Below are 19,600 nucleotides of genomic sequence, written 5' to 3'. Positions count from 1 at the left end.
CTACAAATGCATCATGTATGGAATGACAGCTACTCCTAATTCTAAAACCTATCCATGAGAAAACTGGCTCTCTATAACAATACTATGCACTATGTGAATGCCTGGTCTGGATGACTCTATCATTGCTTATGAAAAAGTTCCCTTTCTAAAAGTACCAGATTCACTCAGAGATCTTGCTCTGAAGCTCATTGTCTCCTCCAAATTGGGAGGCAACTCCTAGCCCAAAACAGAGAAAATGGAGGATAACAAATCTCTGTAACAATAAATTCATCAGATCCTCCTTCCAAAGCTCAGCAAGCAAACATTGCAGCACACAGACCTCAGAAAATTAAATAGTCTTGAATTTTCCCACAATTTTGATCCCATTCAGTTTTGTTACCGCAAGAAATCATGATGCTCCTCTTTATCTAATGCTTACTCATTTTTCCTGTGTTGGAATTTTTTAATCCATTAATAACAAAGTATAAACTATGCTTCCCATCTTGAAGACAGAAATGAATTTTAAATAAAGGTATAATTCAAGGGTGTAGACAGGGAGATAAACTGCAGGACTGGGCACACCAGAAGCTCCCTCATCATTACATTAACCCTGCAGGACTGGGCACACCAGAAGCTCCCTCATCATCATATTAACCCTGTCTTCTTTATTGATCTTGGGTAGCTCAGAGAAGCTCTGCCCTGGAAGCTCTTTAGGCTGCTGAGCACGTTCAGCACTAGGGATAGTAGGTAAGCACTAAATATTTTGAAAGAATTTGAGATCTTCAACGACTCCCTTCCCTGCTTGTATTTAAAGGAGTGTTTCCCGAATTCCTCATGCAAAAAGCCATAAAGATGAGAATGGACTAAAGCAAAGATCATAAAAAGGAGCACGGGCACCCCAGGGAGGTGAGTGCATCTGCAGCAGTCACTGCTATCATGTGTGTTTTTCTGCACACAGGTCCCAGTCCGTGGTGGAAGCAGGCACGCTGAAACACGAAGACCAGGGGGAGAGTGAGAACACCCAGCCACTGCTGGCTCTGGACTGAGCCCTCAGGAGCCCCAGGGAGATCCATGAGCAGACCCCACCATGGCAGAACCCCACGGAGCACACCACGCTCAGACACACGCACGCACACACGCGTTCCGCTCGATGACAAGTCCTTCGTGTTTCCTGACCAGTAACAACTGTCACCAGCCATCTGTCCCCAGGGCTGGTGCTGAACAAGAACTGAGAAACTTCTACTGACACAGCAGTCTGTCCATACACAAAGAATTGGATTTTGTTTTTTTTTTTTTCTCTTTGACTTGTGACATTAAAATATTGGAAATGGTGGGACTGCATTCTCTGTTTGAAGAAACCAGGGTGTGTTCATAGTGTTTCTGAAGACTCCATCAGGGATGTTAATTTTATAGAAGTGAAGGTTGTGAGAGTTTTAAAGAAAAGCATCTCAAATTAAAACCCTATGCTGTAATCAGCAAGTGTACTCTGGGTTAGAGGGCAGAATCATCAGCATCTATAGAGTGCTTGAGTTTTACAGAAGGATTTTGCATTTAATAAAGAACCCCAGTGCCAGCATAAAGCCATTCAAGATGACACATTGTGACTGCCTCATCCATGCAGCTTATATGGGGTCACATTTCAGTATCTAGCAAAAATTGTTCTCAACTTTTGAAGCCCTTCTAAAACTGCCAGCTAAGTGGAATGAGCTGTGTGAGCAGCAGACACACACAATTTGAAACGTAATTACTTGATTTTAATGATGATTCAAATTTCCACAGGCAACTTAGGAGCCTATAAGACACGTGTGTGTGCATGTGTGTGCCCGTGTGAAGGGGGTGGTTCCAGGGAGACACACTGGACAAATTCAGCAGTGATTAATGGTTCAATCCAGATTATTTCCTTTAGGTCACAACAGCAAACAAAAGCTCTGCAGAACCATTTACCCTCTTCCCTCCTGCAGTCAGGGAAAAGTGTAGCCAGAAAGGTATGCTGATTGCGGATGCGGGCCATGGTTAAAATGAAAAAGGAAAACTTAGAATTAATTATTCAGTACAAGTTTCTGCTAGAAGGAAATGTTGAAGAATAGAAGAACTGAAATGCCAAAGATCAGTTTGTTTTATCTCTGTTTGCTCTAGCTGCAAAGAGAGTGCCATCCCTTCATTGAAATGGAAACCGGATTAAAGAAATAAAAGAACAATCATTATAAAATTGCATGTGCAGTGACTTTATTTTTTAAAACAGTTACAATCACTGTACACCCTTTAAATCTTCAATCAAATTGCCATACATTGACAATTCACTAGAACAAGCAGTTGGCAACAATATATCAAAGGTAGCAGTGTAAACCATACACAGAAAATGAGATGATAATGGGTACAAAGGTTTTTAATGTGCACTGGAACATCCACTGAATTCTCAAGTGTTTGGCTGAAGTGATGATACAGTTCAAGTGGACATGGCCAGCTCTAACAGATGGACTAACAAAATACTGCCTTTATCTACAACAACATTTTATGGCTGCACAGGGCAGAAAGGACATCCTGCCAGATCCTATCAACACACCTGGGATTTACCCCCTAGTTTTGTACAGAATAACCTCACTCAGACTAATCTCTGACTGCAGCAACATGTCATTGACACAAAGCCTGGCTTCCATGACAGAGAGCCAGCTTTTAAGGCTGTGGATGGTCCCAGCAAGGCAACACAGGAGTGAGAAAAAGAAGCAGAAGCTTGCAGGAACATTATAAAAATAAGATGGATGAGCCCATTTATCTTTGGGGTTTCTTCCATTCCCCCCCCCACCCGACATCATCACCACCTATTACAGGAAACAAGGATGTCAAGGCCTGGTAGCAGCTCCTTCCCCTTCCCTGGGCCCACAGAGACTAAAAGGCATTTGGATTTGTCAAAGAGAACGTGCTTAAAGCAGAAAGCAAAAACCAAAAGAGACAAAAAAGATAGACATTTGCTATTATACTGCAGCATTGAGGAAGAATTACTTTGGTTTACAATTTTTCTCTGTTAATACACTTACCCACACTGCCATTGAATCTTTGTGATGATCTGTTACAATCACTGTTCATTAAAGTGGGTCTTGTCCTGCCCAAGAAGTGCAAATACCACTGAAATCTAGTCCTTGAGGATCAAACCTCACAAAGGATAAATGATTTACTTTCTTTAACTGTGATATGAATAAATACATATGATGCCTTGTATATAACTGTATAAAGCCTGCATTTAACTGTAGACTCTTACACAGATTCTGTGCAAGCAAGGTAACAACAGGCAGGGAGGAGCATGGTGATGAGTACATACTGTGTTACAAACTACATTGCCCTTGTCTGCCATTTCCTTCTGTAAATAAATCTAACAAAAAAAAAAAAAAAAAAGCAAATTGCAATGAATTTCCATTGAAAAAAACCCACTTCACTCCCTCCCTTGGCATTTCCAATGCTGAAAAGCCTTTCCAAGACAGAATATCACTTGGCAAACAGGAACACCTAAAACAATATGCCAGTAATTCACTGCAGAATTTCTGCTCTATATATCCTCCCCACATACAGAGCTAATCCAGTAACTGTACCTAACAAAATTATCCACTCTCTGCTCCCTTACAAGTGGGCATAGAATAGATTCCCTTCAGTGTTGCAGGAACACCTTGTCTTATTTGAGGCACTTAAGATTTTTAAATGGCTAATGTATCACTACACAATCTAATAAACAGTGCTGCTCTGGCACACACACATCTTGGGGACTTACTTTTATCTATTTGCCAATTTTATGTATTTGCCAATTGCAATTGGACAAGATAAAGTATGAGTCAAAAAAAGGAACAATGAAACAATCTGAAGGACGGCACGGATTTTCATAAAAAAGCTCCAAAGTTTTACCACTCCTTTAGCATTTACTCTGACCTACAGAAGCTACAATGCAACATTAATAAAAATATTCCTAAATCATCAATTTTGTTTAAGGAGTTCTTGATTTTTTTTCTTTACACACACAGTCATTATTTTAGAGAATTATCATATAATTTGTACTGCTTGATCACTTCAAAAAGATATAAAATATAGGCTCTGACTTGACAGCTAATTGGATATTTAAAAATATTTTTACTCTTTTACCCCCACAAAAAGTACCTTATTTCCAGTTTTGCATGATTCTCCAAATGATCTCCAAAAGCATTTTATATTATGTGAAACTTATAAATCTTTATAGTTTTTCATTATTGTTAACTGAGAACTGTTACTTTCTGGTATATTGTGTATAGTTTCATTATTATTTTTGATATGGACAACACGTTAAAACCTAATTATCTTTGCTGTCTAAAAGTGACTCTTGAATAGACAGGGTTTATCAGTTTAATATTCAAAAAAGGAAATTAAAGTGCACACTTCCAGAAACTGTTCACACTAATTTATGGTGCAGTCACCATGTGTTATATGGCATTAGAAGATTTAATGACCTAGTAAAATACAAGAATCAGAAAAGCATTCAGTTTATGGGAATGCAAAGCTCTTATCTGCAGTTTGCTTCAGCAAATGTGACATTCAGGTCACGATACTCCAATGCCATGATGTAGACTCTGCAGTAATAAACCACTGAGTACTACACAAATAAAAACTGTTCCATGCCTTTTGGACAAGAAAGTCAAAGCTGCAGAGCATAAGTAATCTCAGTGCCTTCTTGCTTAGTGTTTGTCACTCACAACCCTCAGAAATGATGCCCAGAGCATCCTAGCACCCCTGTCCACACCCAGCTGGTGCTGTGGCTGAGGGGATAACAGCCAGCCACAAACATCAGCAGTGCAAGCTCTGCTCTCTCTCTCCTGTTAGTGTTCTTAGAAGTTAAAAGTGAAGGGTCATGCACACTCCAGCTCCCATTAAACAGTACAGACCTAAAAGATCTGCCATCTGCTTAAACATCTAACTAGTTTTCTTTCTTGAAAATAGGCCTTCTTATCTATAGTAAATTCTGTATGGCAAACACAGAGTACACTGTAAACAGTACCAGGATCAGACTACTTCAGCATTATGTCATTCATTTCAAGACAAGGAAAACACCTTGAGGTCAATTAGAGGATCACTCTAGCACTCTGTAGGATGCTGGCAGTGGAAGTTAATACGAGGTAATGCCTTGAAGGTCTTTGTCTGCTCTGCGTTCCGACAGGAAGCCAAGCTGGACCTTGTCCCTCTGCCCAAAGCACAAGAAATTCTTCATACATTTTTTTTCTGCTGAATGATCGCCCAAGGGCAGCCAAGGAGGAGCCCCTTGAAGGAGGGGCCCCAGACCCTTGGTGGGTAGAGAAAGGATATCACACCAGAAGCTTTTGTAATGATAGGAGAAACAGCAGCTCACCATATAATCCTAAGAATGGTCAAGTAATTCAAAATGTCAGATTTGCTCAGCATTTTCCAAAATCACATTATCAAACTGCAGGCCACCTGCTAACTAAGAGAACTATTCTGTTTTAGAAGAACAAAGCTTCACTAGGCAGCTATTATGCAAGTTTCTGTTTACATTTCCAGGAAGGCAAAAGAAGGCCACACTTGGCAAAAATTAAATTTGTTCATATATAGTGTTTTCCTTCTGCTGATAGCTAGAGACACATTTGTATATATATCACCTTTTTAAAAAATAGTGGTTAATTAAAGAAGATTTGTTCATAATTAAGCTAGAAAAATACAGTTACTCAGGTAGAAAAAGTACAAAACATATATAATCCATTCACATTATCTGCAGTGATAACATAGGGACATGTTCTATGCCTAAAGCAGCTAACATTATACCTGCATACTGATTTTCAAAGTCAGTTGTGTGCATATGTTTGCAAATATCTTACATGTTCCTTCCCAGACAGAAGGCCAGGAAGTATTCCCTAGATGTAAAATCATAAATCATGTGCTTAAACATAGTCAAGCAGGTGACTGACTGACTGACTGGTTTTGTATAGAAAATACATGGCAAGGTAAAAACATCTGCACATTCCTCAGCTTGAAAATCCAGACCTATTGCTTTTTGGCTGACAAAACTTGTGTTTTCAGACTTGCAGCCAGGAAAACAATACACATCAGTGCTGTATCAGTATGAAACAAAACATGGCTTCTTTCTGCTTTTAAACCAAGTCCACTCTGATTGTTGAATGTCATCCTTATCTTTTCTTACCCTTAAAATGCTTGTATACTTTGTATGCTGGATAAATTAATCCCATTTTCATACTCCAAAGGAGTTAATACTCCTTTGCTCCACACATCAGAAGAAACCCCTAAATAGCAGGAAGGGTACGTCTCTGTTGGGCTGTTAACTCAGGGTGCCACACATCCACGATGAATATCAGGCGGTAACTTTCAGCATCCTGCCATACTTCATGTTCAAAGGAGTCATCAAAAATAAGAACTTTCCCTTCTTCCCAGTATCTGCAAAACAAAAAAGAACATACTTTAGTGTAGTACTTGAAGGGCCATGGAGCAGGTAAGCTATAGATCAGCTCTGAAGATGCTCTTTGACATATGAGAAAGATTTAAACAGTACAGATTGCATAGTCAAGATTTCACTGCCTAATCCAGAGAGACTGGAGTATGGGAGCTTTAAAGAAACTACAGAAAGATTAGTCTAATGGACCTTTACATTATTGAGGGATCCTTCCCCCTCATTCTGCACAGTTATGCTCACAAACACATTCAGACATTTATGGTGTATGTTATTTATTATACTTTTAATTACTCAAGTGGGTATAGTACTGGTCTGATAATCCACTTATCTTCATTTCTAATCAGACACATCAGTGATGTGCATAAGTGATGGAAACTGAGGGAATGACTAGTAACATGGTGACATGGTTCAAAAAGAAATTACTTTAAATCAATTTGCTTTTTCTAAAAATCAGAAGAATGCCTTTGGAAGGTCGTGTGGTCCAAGCCTCTGCTCATAGAAGGACTCACTGCAAAGTCAGATCCAACTTTGAGGTTAGATGAAATATTAAAAAATCCACTCATGAAGAGCCTGAGATATCTGCAACCATGGGCACTCTACCATCCTATTGTGAAAACTCCCTTTTACTTAGATGAAAGTTCCTTCACTGTCACTTGTGTTCATTGCCTCACATTCTACAACTGCAGCTCTCTGAAAAGGGTCTGGCTCTGTCTTCCTCACAGTCACCCCTCAGTAGTTAAGAAGTAACTAGGCTACTCTAAGGCCTTCTGGTTTCCAGACTCCAAACCAGTTTGTTGAGTTTCTCCTCCTAATTATCTTTTCCATCCTCCACTGGAGTCCCTCTAGTTTATCTAAGACTTTTTTTGTACTAAAGCCTCCCAAACTGGATACTGTACTCCAGAGGCAGTGTCTTGAATGCCGAAGAGAGAGGAAAAAATTGTACTGCTCGAAGTGTTTCCTACAAATGTACTAACTCAGTCCAGTACACAGCTAGACTTCATCAATACAAAAGAAGATTATAAGTCATGTTCAACTTGGCCCCTAGGGTCCTTAAGCCCTTTTCTGCAAAGCTGTTTTCTAGGCAGTCATCACCCAGCCACTGCAGCTGCAAGGTGCTTATCTGTTTTCAGCTGCAGGGCTTTGCTTTTGCATTTGTTGAACTTCATCACATTTCAGCTGGCAGCTTCTCCAGCCTGCTGAGATCTGGATTCATAATTTTGAAGAGAAGTTGAACACCTGATTATACACCATCAGGTGAGACTGAGTGAATACCAGTCAAGGTAACAATGGTCAAAGGAACATTCTTCCCTAAAGTCACTCTACCATGAACACACACTCAATTTTTTTAACAGGATCCCTCAGGAGCTGAAGCAATCCAAGAGGATGGATGCTCTCAGAGGAAAGTAAGCACTATGAACAGTAAAAATGGTCAAGAAACAAAGGTGTTGCCATCAACGATGGAAATGCACTGCTTAAGCTCATTCAGCTGTATTCATTTCCAGGGAAAACAATTTTCTTTTTCAAAAACAGGGTGAAAACTAGGTTCATACTTCCAATTCATCTCCATATTTATAATTCAGCAAAAGGAAAAAGTAATCATCAAAATTTATGGGGTTGTGCTGTAATGTTCTGAAACGAAATTGAAATAGGATCAATTGAAACAATCAGCTAAACATAATTTAAACAAGAGTAGAGAAACCAGAGAGCATTACATAGTAAAAAAATTTCACACTGACTTGCACATGCCTTAAAGGCCCAGATAAACAGCCTTTTGCAGGTTTCAGATATGAACATGTGGGGTTTTTTGCTACCACATCAGTTATTTGGTAATGAAAATGTTGTATGTCACACAGACCCTGAGTTACTGGTACTGCACTAAAGTTACATTTGTTTTATTAAAGTCCATGGGAGTAAACCACTTGCAATGCTATAATGTGGTAAAAAAAATCAAGCAGACTTTGGACTGTATAATTAGTTTGGTTTTTTGGGGTTGGTTTATTTTTTGGGGTTTTCTTGAGGGGGTTGGTTTTGGGTGGGTTTGAGTAGGGTTTTTTTGGGAGGTGGCACCAGGGGTGTTTGGTGGGGAGGGTTGGGGGATTTGGCTTTGCTTTGTTTGGAGCAATTGAGATCTAGTGTTGTTTTTCTTGTTGGGGGAGTAGCTGGGTTTTCCCTTGGTTTATGGGGTTTTTGAGTTTCTTTTTTTGCTTCTTTTTTTTCTTTTTTTTTTTTCCTTTTTTTTTTAATTAAATCAAGCCTGAAAAGAACTGCTCTAAATAGCCTGAAAGTGCAACTGAGTTAAGGACAATAAAAACCCAGGCACCCAGATGAAGTAACTCCAGAGGTTAAAACCCAGGATCTATAATTTGCATCATAATGGGATCGGCTGTTTTGCACAACAAAGAAAAAGTCATAAAGCTGACAGGACTATTAGCCCCTTTTGAAAAGGCTACAAACCCCACCATTAGCATGCAAATAAATATTTTCTAGAAGCCTGATGGTGTGAGAAACACTTCTCAGCGGTAACACAGGGACCATATTGTTCCGGTCTGGTGCTGAGCCACTTTGGGGTAGTTTCCAGATAATTCTCCATATCAGCTCTAGTGTCACCTGTTAAAGGTGAGATCTCAGACTGGCTTCAGCACAACTGCTCATTTCACCTTCATTTCAAGATAAAGTTACCTTCCTTGATAGAGATGCTGGATTATGATAACTAGATATTATTTACCTACCACTTTTGTGCATTATACCCTGCACTTTACAGAGCTGGGACTTCAAAATGGCCAAGTGACCTAAAATCATCGATGCTATACAGAACAAGAAACATAGAATCATAATAGTTTGGGTTGAAAGAATCTTTAAAGGCAAAACCTACAATGAGCAGTGACATCCTCAACTCCATCAGGCTGCTCAAAGCCCTGTCCAGCCCTGTCTTGAATGTTTCCAGGGATGGAACATCTATAATTCCCATGGGTGACCTGTTCCTGTGTCTCACCACCATCTCTATAAAACACTACTCCCTTATTTTAATCTAAACTGACCCTCTTTTAGTTTAAAAGCATTACATCTTGTCCTGTTGCAACCTAACTGATACAAACTGTCCCAATCTTTCCTAAAAGCTCCCTTCAACTTAAAGGCTATCATGAGGTCTCTCTGGACCCTTTTGTTCTCAAAGCCAAACAACCCCAGCTCTCTCAGCCTTTCCTCATAGCAGAGGTGCTTCAGCCCTCTGATCATCTTTGAGGCCCTCAACTGCAAGACACACCAACTCCAAACAGCTGCAAAAAGCTCTTCTGCAAATGGAGTAAAACACAGCACTAGACAGTGCTGATTTGCCTGTCCATCAAATGATGAGTTGCATTGTAACCCTCTAAACAACCACGCTGGGTGGTGTTGGAACCCAGGAAATTCCTCTGGCTGCCCTGGAGGACTCGAGACCCTGGCAGGGCGCTCGGAGACCTTGGCATGGAGTCAAAAACACCTGTGCTTTCGATTTTAGCCCTTGGGAAAAACAATTACCAACTTTGTATGAAGATGTACAAGTCACAAGAGTTTGGATAGAATGTTAGTGAGTTTATCACAGGGTGAAATGTAGAATTTTGGGGTTTTAGAATGGGGGGCTCAGGAGGCAAGATTGAGGAATCTGGGCATGTCCTGCATTGCTCCTTCTACTTCCTGGCCTTCATCTTCTGCTGTGATGGTGGCACTTTTGGATTGGTTTAGGGTAGAGACAAACTGTCTAACATAGGTGATAGGTATTGGAAATTTATTGTAAATAACGTACAGGTAGTTTTTAGTATAAAAGATAACACCACCTCTGAAGGCAGTCAGTGTGCCGTGAACTGACCTGTCAGACAGACCTCGGAGGGTCGGAGAAAGAATGTTATAGACAAAAAATAATAAATAACCTTTTAGAACAGAAGAATCTTGACTCCATGTTCGGCTGCTGGGCTGGGAAAAAGAGACTCTCTAACACATCTCAGGGTCATCATGACCACAGAGACCCCCGAGAGGCTGGCACAGAGGTAACCAAGCACGAAATTCTCATTGTTTCTGTTCTCTCTCTCACGCACACACCAGCAGCACAGGAGGCCAGAAAAGCCATGATGCTAATCTTCCTCTTCCAGCCAGCTCTCCTATTGGAAACCACCAGTTTACCACTGCTCTGAAGCACCACGGGGAAAGGAAGGGAAATTGCTCAGGCTAAGTCTTCCTCCTGGCACCATTCCCTCTGCCAGTAGTTCACACACCCCCTCTGCCAGAGGGGAAGGATATGTAAAAGCCCTTTCACTGCCAGCAGCAGACACACTGTGAGTGCTCCCAGGGAAAATCTCGCCCTTGTTTCTGAGTGTACAGCTCTTGTTGTAAGCAACTGATCTTAACACATTTCAGCAGAAGTTGTAGTCAGCTCTTAAGTGCTTTATGTGTGAAATGAATATGTCTGATGCATAAGACTGACCCAGGTTCTGGAATCTGGACACTGACATGCTCTACATTCTGTCTGCAGCAAGAGGCATTTTTCTGCTCTTGACTTTGAGGGAGTGTTGCTACCAAGGAGGTTGTTAAAATTCATTCTCCACAGGATTATCCCTTCTGTCCAGGTTAAGACAAAGAAGGGTTCCAGCCCTACAACAGCTGGTGAGCTGTGGACACCTGCTCTCTTGGCAGCAGAGCAAAACCACTATTTTGTTCTAACTAGCTACTAAACAGCCATGCAATGGTAATGCCAGGCAGTCCCCACCTATCTGAACTCACAATAATGTCTTAAAGTGAAAAGACTCCATGCTTCTGTATCAGTCCTCTAGGGCAATTAGCTACCTCTCCCTCCACCCAACTTGTTTTGGATATTGGCTTGGAATGCTGGAAAAAAAAAAAGTCTGTCACTTTCTAGATGTAGGCAGTGTAGGTTGTAACACTGATTACAAGCTACATGTTGGCAGGAGAGTGTAGCAACAACACTTTTTGTTATTAACAGCTGGATACTTCCAGCCTCAAAAATTCCAAAGATTTCCGGTTGTGGTTGTTTTCAAATGTTATTAAAAAAACCCCTCCTTTGCTATGTATTGCAGTCATGCAGACAAGAGTAGCATTTCCTTTCTCAATATCAAATTAATTCTATTTCTACCATTAATTATATTATTACATTGAAAATAATTCAAAATTAGCACTTGTTGCCCTCAGAAGCTGAAGAATATTTCAAAATATATGTACAGATATTAAGCATCAGATATTAATTAAACTATTATATTAATTAACATATTAATCAAAATATATGTACAGATGTTAATACTTAAGCCCAGCAAATTTAGCCTGCAAGCAATAAGCAATATAGTTAACACTACGCTTTTCTTTCTGTGTTTAATAATATAATACAAAAAACTTAGCACATTTTCCGATCTTTCTAAGGGGAGTATGTGCCCTGATTGTAAATGTATAAGCTATTGCATTTAATTTCATTTGGACTGAGCAAACAGAGATAAAACTGACTTGAAATTCAGTACAATTTTTCCCTCATGGGTAAGAAACTTCCCTTAAAGCACACTTTAAAATAAAATTGCCACCTGAGTAATTCATTGGGCCTAAAACTTCATAGATGTCTTCATCCTGAGATCAACTTCAACTGGAATATTTTAAATTAATTATAACAAATAATACAAGCTGAAAAGGAGGCTTCTTCTGGAAGTACCATGGTATTTTGGCACAGCAGTGAAAAGGTAGGTATAACTTAGTCAGCTTCTGCCAAAGCAGCAACAAATTCTACATCTCTCCAAAGTCAAAATAAATACAGGAGCTCTGTTGGCAGCAACATTAGGCTGTCATTGTAAAAGTAAACAGAGACCCCATAGACCAAACCCACTGTTATTTCCATGCCATAGCAGAGAAGGGCAGGTTTGTCTCAAAAGGTTCTCCCGGCACTGTTTCAGAACTGATATTTATAAGTTTGTACCATGAATCAGAGTGCAAACTGCCTGTTTAATGAAATATATTACACATCCTGGTCATCAAAACAACCCCTTTTTTTTCTTTTTTTTAACTACATGCAGTCCCATCCCTTCTTCAGCCTTGAGGAAAGTGGGGAAAAAAAATCAAAAACAAGCAAGCAAGCAAGCAACTCCCTTTCTCCCAGAACATTAAAAAGAACCCCAATATTGGAGCCATACCTGTTCTCCTGGGCACACCGTATTCTGCAGCCTTCCTTAGGGATCACCAAGCCCAAATGCATCCTCAGCCGACAATTGGTGGGCCCTGTGTGGGGCCAGACATGAGTCCCTGGGTGCATGATAGAATATTTGATCTGCAAGGAGAGAAAGGCACATTTTTTAACACATTTCACTTCACAACTATGCTGCTGGGAGTCAGGACTTCATTTAGTCTCATCCTTGGTGATGGGTGAAAAGTGTAATGCCATCTTTTGTTTGAGTTTCAGCAGCAATTCTGTGTCATATCCTAAAGGCCTTTAATACTACAAAACATATGTCTGGTGGTGTGTGTGTGAAACCAGGGGTGTATTTGTGAGTGAAAGTACACTGTTTTAATTTTACTTAAAGTAACCAGTATTCATACTTCAGGCTGAAAATATCTTCTGCCTACAGTCAGAAAAAATACCTTCTTTCCTATGGCAAGATTTAAAAGGATGGACAATAGGAGACACAAATCTGTGTTCATCAGACTGGCCAGCCCCTCTCAGGTGACATGTCTGTGAAGGTCACTGTCAGCCTCGGCTGTAGCAATCATGAGAAAGTGGAGCTCACGATCATGAGTGGGTGGAGAAAGTAAAAAAACAGAATTGCTATCCACAGCTTCAGGAGAGCAGATTTGGTCTTGCTCAGGGATCTGCTGGGAAAAATCCCATGAGAGAAGAGGGGTCTAGGAGAGATGGTTGATTTTTAAGTAGCACTTTGTCCAAACTCAATAATTCCTATGTGCAGGAAGCAAGGCAACCAGAAAAAAAAGAAACACGAAAAGGAAGCAAACAGGAGGTGGAAACAGGGTCAGGCCACCCAGAAGACTGTAGAGATACTCTCTGCATGGGCAGGGGTAAGGCTGGGAAAGTCAAAGCCAAAGCTCTCCTGGTGCTGAATCTGGAGATAGAACTGAAGGGTAACAGGAGAGATTCCTACAAATATCTCAGCAATAAAAGGAAATCTAAGAAAAACATGCCCACCGACTAAACATGACAGAATATCTGATGACAAAGGACATGGAAAAGGCTGAGGCACTACACGTCTTCTTTGCCTCAATCTTTGCTGGTCTGACTTTCAGGAGCACCAGGCACCTGAGACCAGTGAAACAGACTGGAGCACTGATGATTGATCTTCTGTGGATCAGGTTAGGGAACATTTAAACAAACTCAACAACCTGGTTCATGGGTCTTGATGGGATCCATCCATGAGGCCTGAGGGAAATGGATGATGTGAATCCATACATAATCCAGGCAGTCTTTGAAAGGTCACTGCCACCAGCAGAGGTCCCCTGGTAGAAAGGAAATGTTGCTATCTTCAAGAAGGACAAGTAGGATGGTCTGACGATGTACTGTCTAGTCAGCCTCACCTCAACCCTTGGAAAGGTGATGGAGCAAGAAATCCTGGAAACAATTTTCAAACACATGAAGGAAAAGAATACCTGGGTGTAGCCAGTATGGGTTTATGAAGGGGATTCTGTACTTTACCAGCTTTCTGTGGTGAGGTTTCTAGCTTGGTGGATATTGTTTATCTCAACGTTAAGTCTGCCATAAACATCCTAACCAACAAAGTGAGGAAATAGAATCTAGATAAGTTCTCAGTGAAGAGGATTGAAAGCTGGCATTTAAGCCAGGCTCAACAAGTTATGATCAGAGGCACAAAGTCCAGCTGAAGCCACTCATCAGAGGTGCATCCCAGGGCTCAGTACTGGGTCTAGCACTGTTAAAGAGCTTCACAGTGACTCAGAAGATAGGACAGAGTGCATCCCCCTCAGCAATGTTGCAGATGATAGAAAATTGAATAGGAATGGCCAATACACTACTTTTTTTTTCTTTCCCACCTTTCATAAAGACCTTGGCAGGATGGAGAAAGGAGGAAGCAATTAATCTTACAATATTTGACAAAAGGCAGCATAAAATTCTGCCCTAGGGAGGCATGCACCAATACAGGCTGATGGACAACTGCCTGGAAAGCAACTTTCTAGAAAGAGACTGTGGGGTCCTCACAGGGGGGCCCTCAAAGGGTCCTCACAGTGCCCAAATTAAGCAGGAGCCAGCATTGCAGCAAAGCCACCAACAGCTTCCAGGGCTGCATTGTGGAGAGCTCTGGCAGCCCACTGAAGGAGGTTATCCTTCCCATAAGAGTTCATGAGATGTCTTAAATGTTGGACCCAGTTCTGTGCTACCTACTGTGAGAGAGACATGGATACACTGGAGCAGGTGAAGGGTATAAAGGGGATCAAGGGATGGGAGGATCTAACATACAAGGGGAAGCTGAGGTGGTTGGGACTGTTCAGCCTGGAGAACATAAGGTTCAAGGAAGGATCTTATCAATGCATTTAAATACCTGATGAGAGGAGTGAAGAAGGCAGAGGCAGGCTCTTCTCAAAGGCATCCAGGGAAAGGCAAAGAGGCAATGGACACAGATTGAAACACAGCAAATGCCATTTAAGCATAAGGAAACACTTTTTTTTACTGTAAACAGGAACAGGTTGCCCAGAGAGGCTGTAGAGTCTCTATCCTCAGAGGCATTCAAAACCTGGCTGGACACAGCAACCTGCTCTAATTCATCATACTTTAAGCAAGGGTAATCTCCACATTTCCCTTCTCACCTCGACCTTTCTGATTCATTCTACAACAACTCAGGGTACAGGAAGCATGAATAATGCATGACAGGGATGAGAAGTACCTTTTCAACTGAGAAATCTGCACATTTGGCTGGAACAGAGTAGTTTTGATAAATGTTACAGATTAAGGTGTTGTATGCTCTTCAACTGTTAACAGAACCAGCAGAAGACAGCGTGTGCCTCTTGTCTGAGGGGTTTTTGTGCCTCTAAGCTGAGGTTTGAGCTTACTGGCAGTTTCTTATGACAGCAAGTGATGAGTTCCAGTGGCTGTGCTGAACACAGATCCTCCCACCCAACTCTGCTACACTGTGATGTGTTACACCCTGACACAATGCAAACAAGCGATGATGCAGGATGCTTACTAATATCTGAGCTAAACGATTCTGTAATGCCAATATGCCAGCACTGAACATTGATTGCTGTCATGTACATGACCTGCCCATGCAGATCAGTCTGGATATGTCTGTGAATTATATTTCCTTCAGGAAAGAAGCATGTGGCAGCACTATTTGGCTTCCACAATGTGATCCTCCCTCTGTCTAATGCGGCAAGGCTGGGGTAGACAGGTGAAGTTTATCACAGTGAGAATCTGGCTCACTAAATTGGTCATGTGAAGTTAGGTTCAGATCAGAAAATAAAGCTCAGGTTAGAAAGGACCTTATCCAACCTCCTGCTCAAAGGAGGTTAGGCTATGTGTCAGATTAGGTCACTTCAGGCTGAGGTTTAGTAAAGCTTTACTTATTGGTTGACCCATGACAAATAACTACTTATCTACCATGAGCTCCCAGGAAACAAAAGGTAAAATGGCTCAACTAAGGAGTCCACAGAAAGGCTTCAGCTAACATATTTCACCTGGTATTTGCTGACAGTTAAATAGGGGCATATTTTTATTGTTAAGTTTATCGTGTGCTTGAGGCATCATTAAATATATCAAAATTGTGCATTTCTCTATACATGTCCCTCTATTCCCCAAAATCACCTGCTCCCAGCATTATGAATTTGCAAAAATGAAGAAGTTTGCCAGGTACCTGCCCTCTTCTGCAGCCAGTAGCTTCTGGGAATCTTTCCAATAAAGCACAGGTTTTCGGAACACTCTTACAAGCATTCTCATTTTTTCTTCCTAGTGAAAATAATGGATAGAGCATTGGTAAGAGCAGTGAATGAACATTTCCATTTTCTGCTTTGCAGAAGAGCAACAAAGCTGCCAAAGACTTGACACTGAGAAACAAGTATATATTACTGTTCTCATTTTAGGACTGTGCAACCTAAGTACCTCCATGTTGTAATATCATAGCAGCCTACACATTTTACTTTTACATTATTTGTGAACAGCAAGCTTTCTACCATTAAAAAAGTGTTATTTTAAATCTATAATCACTAATGTAGATGCAGAGGAAATAAAAGACTTAAAATGCCCCCAGCATCATAAAATTTCAACACCAGATTATATTTTGATATAAATTTGCCCTTAATATTTTATTTCACAGTACTCTTTCATATGTGGAGTTTTATAAGAATTTAAGGTCATTCTAAAAGTTGGGCCTCCCAGTGCACAGCTCAGGGGCAGGGCAGCAGGCTCATTAAAGTCATATTCTCTTGCTCACACCATTTCTGAATGACAGAACTCCCCTAGCTGGCAACCCAGAACTGAGGATGTGCCTTCTCCCAGGTCCCCATCTTCCCTCAGGCTTACCCTGTACTATGCATTATGCCACAAGAGGTGGGCACTCATTGAACAGTTACCATACTCAAGGGAACCTCAGAGGTACTTGGAGACAACATGGCTCAGAATGAAGAACTCATTCTGCTCATTGTCACAGGGATCCCAAACACTGTTTTATCAATTCCCTTCCTCTGTACATACTGATTACAAAAACAGTTTTAGAAAAAGCTGTATTGATAGTCCTTACTAAACTATGTTAATCTGAGATCATGAAATTGAGGAAAGACAAGAAATACAGACTGCTTTACCTTGTTGCCATAAGGTAAACTGGCTCCAGTCTCCTTTCTCCCGTAGGTTCTCATCTTCAGGCAGGAAGAGGTTTCGTTTTTTATCCATCACAGCAAGACCCTCATCCCGAATGAGCTTCCAGTTTTTCTCTAAGGACTGTTGTGAGAGACATTTCTCACTGAGAAATTACCGTGTTTGGCTTTAGTACCATTTTTATTTTTTCCTGGCATTATTAGCTTTTTTATATATTTAAAAGTAATAAAAGAAAGTGTTTGCCGTTATTATCAAGTTGTTTTACATTCTGTTCCCTTCTGACATGTTAAGGCAGGAAAAATAACTTTCACACTCTTCAGATTCAATTACATTGGGATTGTAAGATTTCAACAATAGCCAGCCTCTTTGCAGACCAGGCCTCACTTTGACTTGCTTTTTGATGAGCCTAAGGGCTCTTTAAGTAATCATTTTGTATTGCAAGCTAAATGTATTGATCTTCCTAAATGATGTGTATGTGACCTGGAATCATTCCTGCAACTGGAAAACCACTTACATAACCTGGAACTCCAGGTGTTGGCAGAATATTACAGTCCAAAGAGGCCAAATTAAAACACACCACTTGAGTTGAAGTTTATGACTGAAACTTTCAAAAAGGCTTGTGCTGAGATTCACTTGCATGTGTTGATACTATTGCAAAAGTCATATAGAACTTGAAATGCCAGGTGATCATTTATGGATGCAATGATTGAGAATGTGTGAGCTGCCCGATACTTCATACATACAAACCCACAAAATAGCAGAATTAAAATTTCTGTTCTCTTCTGCCTTAGGACATTATATTTGGAGAAATCAGATAGCTTAGAAAACCTTTTATTCTACCAATAATAAGTAATTTTAATGTTATAGCACTATAAATGGAAAACCCACAGTATAACAATGAGTCTGGATAAAAGTAACTTCAATTTCCCAGCAGCTTACTTTTCTCACTAAACCTTATTTTGGGTGAATAGTTTTCATTATTCTTGTGTGCTCTTGAACAATGCATTTCCGTAAGACATTTTCAATCCATTTCACACTGAAATAAGCTATGGTATGTTCCCACACTACCTCCTTATATGATGAGTAAAAGGTGATATAGCTAGGTGATATAAGTGCCCCCTTTCAGTCTTAAAACTTCATATATTTATTAGGCATCCTCACGTAAAATAAACAGTTACATTTTCCACTTGAGGTTTTTTACTTAAAGGAAAAGTTGCTCCGACAAAATTGGTTTGTATTGCTAGATCATAAAAGGCTCAACAAAGCAAACTTTGCCTAGAACATCTTGTCTATAATACAGCTACTTTCTCCCACTAGAGCAATTTTAGCTAGGCTAAAATGCATGAAAATATGGATTTCACTTCTGTTATTACAGTAATCTCTATCATAAAAATTGTTTTTTTCTCTCACTTATCAAAAAATGGGGAATAATGCTTATTTTTCCTAGTGTATTCACATTATTCTCCCTCATTGATGGTTTCTAAACCACTCATTTAACAGCTACCATTAAGTAAAATTGCAAAGACTTGTTTGAATATCTTTGGAAAACTGACTTTTCCAAAAAGTGTAGGGTACAGAAAAAGATCGAAAATTTCCACCTAATCAGAGATGTATATGAGAACAGTGCTGCTACTTATTCAGCACTGCCCTATCTACAAAAGGAAATGCCAGCTTGAGTACCTGGTTTTGCACTGGCTGGAGAAGAGAAAGATGAAAATAACCTACACTCACACCAGCCCCAATTTAAAGTGATTTAGAGCAACAAAACTGGAAAACTTTCAAAGATATTCCAAGTTCTTCTGTGCTTCCTCAAACTCCTCCTACTTCCTCAGCTGAGAAAAGGTAAGAGGGAGCATTCTTCCATGCTGACAAGATGACACATGAAGAGCAGTGGTGGTCCAAGGCATTGTAGGCAACAGCTGCTCTGTCACCTCTACTGTCCCTCAAGTGCCACAGGTTGAAGGTTAACCTATAGAGGTGAGTGTTTGTCCTTGTGTTTAAAGGCTCCCTCTCCAACATGTTAGATACAAATTTATTTGAATACCTCTCATCAATTTAGAGCTAAATCCTCAATGGTTTTAGACATAAATTGCTCAGATATCAATAGGGTTTCTGTCCTGAAAACACAGACCCCCATCTGTAAAACACACTGACAGTGCTTCATAATGACCAACAGAAAACTCCTGGGAGAAATAAAGCGTGGAGTTCAAACACCAGCCAGCCTTGTCTCCCTGACACTACAGACTCTCAGGGATATCTTGAACAGTAAGAACACAAAAAAACATTCAAGCATGTTTAAGTCCAGGACTTGGACTTACAGATCCTGATCTAAGAGTTGGTATCTGCAAGAAGAAAAGTTAAATGTACTTATGCCTCCATGATATGAAAGGATTCAAGCT

General features: G+C 40.3%; 2 protein-coding genes across 7 annotated transcripts in view; one reads left to right on the top strand and one right to left on the bottom strand.

Moving 5' to 3' along the window:
- CLVS1 (clavesin 1) overlaps window positions 1-1,034 on the top strand; it is a 97,166-nt gene extending 96,132 nt beyond the window's left edge. The window contains exon 6 of the mRNA XM_054284752.1: window positions 938-1,034. Within this exon, the coding sequence (XP_054140727.1) occupies window positions 938-1,025 (88 nt within the window). The 3' untranslated portion in view covers window positions 1,026-1,034. The remainder of the gene's footprint in view (window positions 1-937) is intronic.
- A 223-nt stretch (window positions 1,035-1,257) lies between these two features.
- ASPH (aspartate beta-hydroxylase) overlaps window positions 1,258-19,600 on the bottom strand; it is a 110,933-nt gene continuing 92,590 nt past the window's right edge. For all 6 annotated transcript variants that reach the window (XM_054284744.1, XM_054284745.1, XM_054284749.1 and 3 more), the window contains 4 exons: window positions 17,189-17,324; window positions 16,246-16,337; window positions 12,571-12,704; window positions 1,258-6,396 (listed from right to left, as the gene is read on the bottom strand). In XM_054284744.1, coding sequence (XP_054140719.1) covers window positions 6,246-6,396; window positions 12,571-12,704; window positions 16,246-16,337; window positions 17,189-17,324 — 513 coding nt within the window. In that variant the 3' untranslated portion in view covers window positions 1,258-6,245. The remainder of the gene's footprint in view (window positions 6,397-12,570; window positions 12,705-16,245; window positions 16,338-17,188; window positions 17,325-19,600) is intronic.

Source organism: Melozone crissalis, unplaced genomic scaffold, assembly GCF_028551555.1.
Source record: "Melozone crissalis strain CALT ecotype California unplaced genomic scaffold, PUWL_Pcris_2 ptg000042l_1, whole genome shotgun sequence".
Taxonomy (NCBI): domain Eukaryota; kingdom Metazoa; phylum Chordata; class Aves; order Passeriformes; family Passerellidae; genus Melozone; species Melozone crissalis.
The sequence above is the reverse complement of the archived record's forward strand: the minus strand, read 5'-3'. Positions and strand labels throughout refer to the sequence as shown.